Source organism: Arachis hypogaea, chromosome 16, assembly GCF_003086295.3.
Source record: "Arachis hypogaea cultivar Tifrunner chromosome 16, arahy.Tifrunner.gnm2.J5K5, whole genome shotgun sequence".
In the NCBI taxonomy this organism is placed as follows: domain Eukaryota; kingdom Viridiplantae; phylum Streptophyta; class Magnoliopsida; order Fabales; family Fabaceae; genus Arachis; species Arachis hypogaea.
Window position 1 is genome coordinate 25,546,679 of NC_092051.1, and position 6,498 is coordinate 25,553,176.

Consider the following 6,498-nt stretch of genomic DNA (forward strand, 5'->3'; position numbering starts at 1 on the left):
CACTTTTATGACATTATTGTGGAATTATTATTCAAATTGGTTCTTAAAATTATATTTATATTTTAATCTAATTTTTAAAATTTCAATTATTTTATTTGGTGTGCTGGTGAAAATGTTAGCGGCGTGCTAACGGCTGTTACGCAGGATTTACCTTAATTTTTTTTATATGAAGACTTTTAAATCCTAAAACTAATCTCATTTAAGTGTTTTAAAGGCTTTTTAAAAAAAAGTTAAAATAAAAACTTTCAATTATCATATTAGATAATAATTAGAGAATTCAGTGTGATAATAATCTGTCTATTTCATATTGGTTTTATTATGACAAAAGCAGAATTTAAGATTAACGTGAATCACAAATATTAAATTAAAAAACTAAATTGAGATACAAGTGTAACTTTAAAAATTAATCTAAATATTAACTTTATATTGTACATATAATTTTTACGAATTTATGATATTATTTTCTGGTAGAAAGAAAATCACTAAAAAAATCTCCTTTTTTCTCTTCTTTCTTTTCATCATATAGATTATTAAACTACTCTTTAAATTTATTCAAGAAAAAGTCTCATACCAACTCATAAATTTAAGCTAACAAAATATATAAATTCGACTATAATTTTAATTTATATATTTAATTTTATTTTTATAATTTTTTCAATCAAAAAATATATAACACAACATTCGTTATCTTTATATATTTTTTAGGTACTCGTTCAGTTTTATTATAAATCATATCCTTCTTGTTGTAATATAAATCTAATCCTATATTTATATACATGATATACATGACACACTCACTTGCATACCATATATAATCTAAATTTATTTCACCGGAAAAATTTATGAATTCATTTTAGAATAAGGTTAAGTAATCAATTTTTTAAACATTATTTTATTTATTTTAAATTTTAATCATTAAATCATAAATATTTAATTTTAAATTTTAATTTATAAATCTAAATCCTAAAATTAGTTAATGGTAACTACCTAAAAATTAGTTTTCTAGATTTTTGTTATATAAACCTTAATCACTTAACTTGTAAAGGTAGTGGTGCCCTTTTTCTTTTAGCATTTGATTGGCTCTTTCATTTAGTTCCAGCACTGGACTAGAAGAGAAGAGGAGTGATTTATTCCATACATAGATAGATAGAGACAGTGGCCCAGAATGTCTGCAACTTAATTATTATATTTGAGTCTGGGCAGGGTCAGGGCTAAAGAGAGTTAGCTCCCCTCTCTTCTTCAAGCTGATAGCTTCTTCTGCGGTCAAGCGAAAGGAGTTCATGAGCACAGGGAGAGGCATTGCCCGGATTAGTGAAAGCTTTCCAGCAAGAGGGCTTATCATTGGGTTATCACTCGTCTTTACCGCTATCCAACCAAACCCTTCATCGCTGCCTTCTGCAGCCTTCTTCGCCACCACAAACTGCTGCGGCACGATCAGTATCTGCCCCTCCCTCACCTCTCCCTCGTACACCTTTCTTCCATTTTCTCCCACCACCTCGATCCATCCCCTACCCTCTGTTCCGTAAATCACAGCGTGACAGTTCAAATTGTAGTGTGGCGCCATCACAGCATTCTGCATGCACATTCATCTCGTCAATAATTCATTGTTACTGTCAGAAATTAAAACTTATTTATTTTCAATAATGTATATACCTTGTAGAGAACACCTCGATCAACGCCAAGTTGGACATATTGAAGGACGGGAAGGTTAGGGGTGTTGAGAGCAGTCAAGAATCCAGCGCGTGGGTTGTATTTATCAGCATCTGTGGACTCAGCTAGCTGATGAACAAGTCTCAGAGTACACACTGTTTCGTCCAGGCCGTTACCATTACCACTCTCTTCCACCGCGGGGCTTAAAGTCTCCAGCTCATCTTCCACAATGATCATCGAACCTCTTGGATCGTCCACTCCTTGCACTTTTCCTGCTATCCCCATATCAATATCCAACGACTCCGCCACTGTCTTCAATTCCAATCCACTGAACATGTTGCCTTCCTCTCCCTTCTCTTCTTGCGGTTTCCCACCTAGAAAAAACTTCTGCAATAATTTTATCTATACTTAAGTATAATATACACACATTCGACAATAATAATAATAACAATATGAAATGGTAATAATGATTAACGAATTAGCTTATTACTCTGACTTTCAGGTCCAGCTGGTTATCTTCATTGGCAGAGTCTATGACTGAAAATATAACCATATCAGTTTCACCACTGTTATAAATCCATTGCGCAGAACCAGTTGGAACTACGATAACATCTCCCTCCCTCGTGGCATGGATTTTCTGATGCTGGTCTCCGTGCCGTGTTTGCTCTCGGAAAGTTTCAGGGCATCCTGGAACCACCGTTTCCAAAATTCCTGTTCCTGCATGCATGCAATGATGGAAACTAAGATAGATCAGATGATTAATTAATTAGAAAGAACAAATTGAAGCGTATGATACTATATATATGATTGTAATGGCTTAACATGCATATACGTGCCTTGAAGTACATATTGAAGTCTTGGAGCGTTGATGTAGTGAGGCAACAAGAGCCCTTTGGGTTTGATTGAGTAGCGAAGGGCTGAAACTCCAACACACTGAAACTGGTCATTCTTGGAGTCCCAGTACTCAGTAAAACCACCCTCAGACTCAACCCGTTTGGTGGGTTCGAGTGCGACTAGTTTGTCAAAGCTGCACTTGGTTGGGTAACGGTGAGCTAAAGACAGAGCCAACGAGCTCTGGAAAAGAACAAGAAAGGCAAGTCTTAGAGAATTGGCCATAATTGGAATTTGGAATTTGGAATGAAGAGGTTTGAAGCATCGGGGACCAGCTTATAGGTGCTGTATTTATGGAGGTATAATTCTACAATATTATTAGGAATTTGGTGGCCAAGCTGAGGAGGTGTTAGTTTGAATTTGTGCTGTATGTGTATGGTGTGGCTGCATGACTGCTTTGCCCTTTATTAGCAACCACGTATGTCTCCATCTGGAGAGGAAACTCACAGTTAATTTCATGTGAAGTTCTTAGATAATTTAACTGATTTGACTAAATTTTTATCTAACGATTCTCAGCTATAACTTCACGTGAAGTCAATTGTACATAAATTTTCAACAATTGAAAATACCACCTCTGGATCAAATGAACAACATTTCTCTTTTTCATTTGTTTTTTTTATAATTTAATTTTGATATACATTAAATATAAAATTTTACACATATATTTAATTATATAATATTACTAACAAAATAATTATTTAATTTAATCACATAAATATAATTGAATAAATATATAAAATATTTTAAATTATTAATATATCTAAATTAAACCTTAAAAAAACAGTTAAAAACAATATATATCTATAACATTCATAAAATGGTTAGAATATATATATTAACTATCTTCAACAATTTTTTAATAATATAAATATTTAATTTAATAATGTATAAATTAATCAACACTAATATTAATAACAGAAGAGTATCAAATTAACTAATGATGATAATAATTATCTGATAATATTTACGATATGAATTTGTATTAAAAAACAAATATTTTAAAGTGACAAATAAAGTAAAATAAAAACAGTATAGTTTCTTTTTTTATATCAAAAAATAAATCAGAGTAAGAGTCAATTTAGATTGATTTTAAAAAAAAATATTTCTATTTTTCAAATAAAATATTATTAACTTTTAGAAAAATATAAATAATTAATTTTTAACAAAAATACTGACATATATTTAAATATGTTTAACATTTAATAAAAATATTTTATTTTTGAAAAAAATAAAATTTTTTCACTTGAACCGAAGCCAAAACAATCACACTAATAGACTTTTACGTTTATATTTTACTATATTCCCTATATTCCCTATTTCTTTTTTGTTTGCATGCAATTAATTTCTCTGCTTTGAAATTTGTTACACACTTTCATTTGATAGTAGATGACTAGACCATGCTTTGTAATTTTCTTGTTGGCCCGAGGTTTCCAAATGTTTGTGTTTAGAATATTCTAGTGTTTTAGCGTGAACAAGTTATTGCTTAAACTATAACAAGTGTTCCTGACAATAATAACAAGTGTCCAAAGAAACTAGTTGAGCTATTTATAAGGTGTTTAATTGGAGAAAATTTTAAAGCAAAAATTATTACAAAGTAAAGTTTTTAATATGAATTTTGCTATCTTGTGTTTTACGACACATGTTAAAATTATAATTTAAAAAAAATTATTAAAAATATAAAAAATTAATTGATTGATTTGAGTATTTTTACTTTTATATTCAATAAAAATAAAAATATGATTAATTAAATATTTTAAAAATATTTTTTAATAAAAATATTTTCAAAAAATAGAATAAAATTATTATCTATACTCAAATTATTGCCTATAAATTGCACCTAAATTTTCACCCAAATTAATACTTTAGTGAACGACTTCTTTATGAAATTCAATTTGTCGTTGTAAATTGTGCATAAAAATAAGGTACAGTCGACTTCACGTGAAGTTGATACCTGAGAGCTGTTAGATGAAAATTTAGTCAAATCAGTTAAATCATTTAACGACTGTCAGGTATTAAATTCACGTAAAGTCGACTTCACCTAAATTTTTACCTAAAAATAATTGGTTGTGAGCCTTTTTCCCCTTTTCTTAATAATCCTTGTTAATTAACCATCAATTTAATTTTTTTTGAAACAAAGAAGCTCGACACTGTAAAGTAGAGCAAATAAGCCAAACAACAAGTACTACATGGAAATGCATAACATTCCTGTCAATGCCGGTATTGTCATCAACAACCAAAAAGAACACTACTTCCTTATTATTGAAGATCCTAGCGTTACATTCCACCCAAATGTTCCAAATCACTGCAAAGAACCCAGTCAGCTACCTCTTCTACTCTTGTTTTTGCTTATGCCAACCAGTCTAACTCTCAAACAGTTTTCTTGTGGTATCAGGTTTTCTTATGGTATCAGGAATAGCCCAAACTTCATCAAAGGACCGCAACCAACCGCACCACACCTGCGATGTTAGTTCACAGAGAAGAAATAAATGCTTGACCGATTCTACCTCCTTGTTACAAAGTACACAGATGTTATCAGTTGGCAGAATAATGCCTAGCCTACTTAACCTCTCATTGGAATTAACTCTACCCACAAACACAAACCATCCAAAAAACTCAATTCTCGGAGGTACCACTCCAAAATAATTAAATTAGATATTTTATGCCGTAAAAAGCTAAATTAACATAAAATTCTTTAAAATAATGATTTAATATATTTCAAGTGATTTTTTAGTGTTTGAGTGGGGAAAAAAATTTTAGAAACGATTGATGAAAAGAGGTATGAACAGGAAGTTGAAGAAAGTCTATGCTTATAAAATAGAGATAACTGAGGGAGAAAAAAAAATTCATAATCAGTGGTGTAATATGATACCAATAATTTAAGGATAATTATAATGTACAGATGCAAGTGTATAAAGATTTACAGATATTCCCATTAGAAGAAGATAATAACAACACGTGTCCATGAGCCATGATAGTGGGAGCAGCGTAGAATTGTGCAGAGAAAGCTAACCCACTACAGAGCCGAGCTTCCTACGCTGGAATGGTGGATGGCTCTGTTTGGTTTTAATTTGTTTTTTTGGACAATATCCAAATAGATAGTTGGATCATTGCATGCCTTTGCCTTTGCAATGAATGGGCCCGAGAACAAAAAAGTAATCAACTAATAATAATAATAATAATAATAATAATAATAATAATAATAATAATAATAATATGATAATTATATGATAATGGCACCGGTTATTAATAACCAATTTATATTTCTCTAAATAAATTTATTTTAAAAAAATATTTTTATTATAATTATATTACAATATTACAATTAATATTTAATGAATAATACACAATTATACTAATTTAAAAAAATATCTTTATTATTTATCTATTCTATTATATAAAAATAAGATTTTTGCACTTAATAACAGAACTAATGCGACATGCTCTTAAGGTGTTTCCTGATTTATTTCATTTGATTCGTTAAAGCAAATCAATTATAATTAATTAATTATATCAATTAATTAATTTGATTAGACATTCAAATTTTACCATTTATTATAATTAATTATATCAAATTAATTAATTTATTTAATTATATTAATTATTTGATTTGATTAGAGTAAATATCGAATTATTTAATAAATAATAAATATGATAACGAAACATATAAACCATGAGCCTTGAACTCCAAACTTGGAAGACCCAAAGAACGAAAATCGTAACCCTAATCTACAAAACACAATTTGTATACCCTTGAGAGACGAAACGATATAGACAAATTTCTAAAAGTCAAATCCTGAACCGTAAAAAGTCAATTGATTTGGTTATTCCTTTTTGGAACAGTACACAGCAAGATTAATTCTAGAACCTGAACCCCGCAAGCCGAACCCAGAAATTCGCAACCGTGAAAACGGTGAACCATGGTCTGGGAGCCAGAGAACCAAATTTCGTAAAAATTAT

General features: G+C 30.0%; 1 protein-coding gene across 1 annotated transcript; it reads right to left on the reverse strand.

Moving 5' to 3' along the window:
* Nucleotides 1-1,032: 1,032 nt before the first annotated feature.
* On the reverse strand, nt 1,033-2,830 carry LOC112758621 (11S globulin subunit beta). The gene is made up of 4 exons (XM_025807334.3): nt 2,487-2,830; nt 2,141-2,367; nt 1,654-2,037; nt 1,033-1,573 (listed from the first exon to the last, which is right to left on the reverse strand). Exons 1-4 carry the CDS (start codon nt 2,764-2,766, stop codon nt 1,184-1,186), a joined length of 1,281 nt encoding a protein of 426 aa, XP_025663119.1. The 5' UTR covers nt 2,767-2,830; the 3' UTR covers nt 1,033-1,183.
* Nucleotides 2,831-6,498: the final 3,668 nt, after the last annotated feature.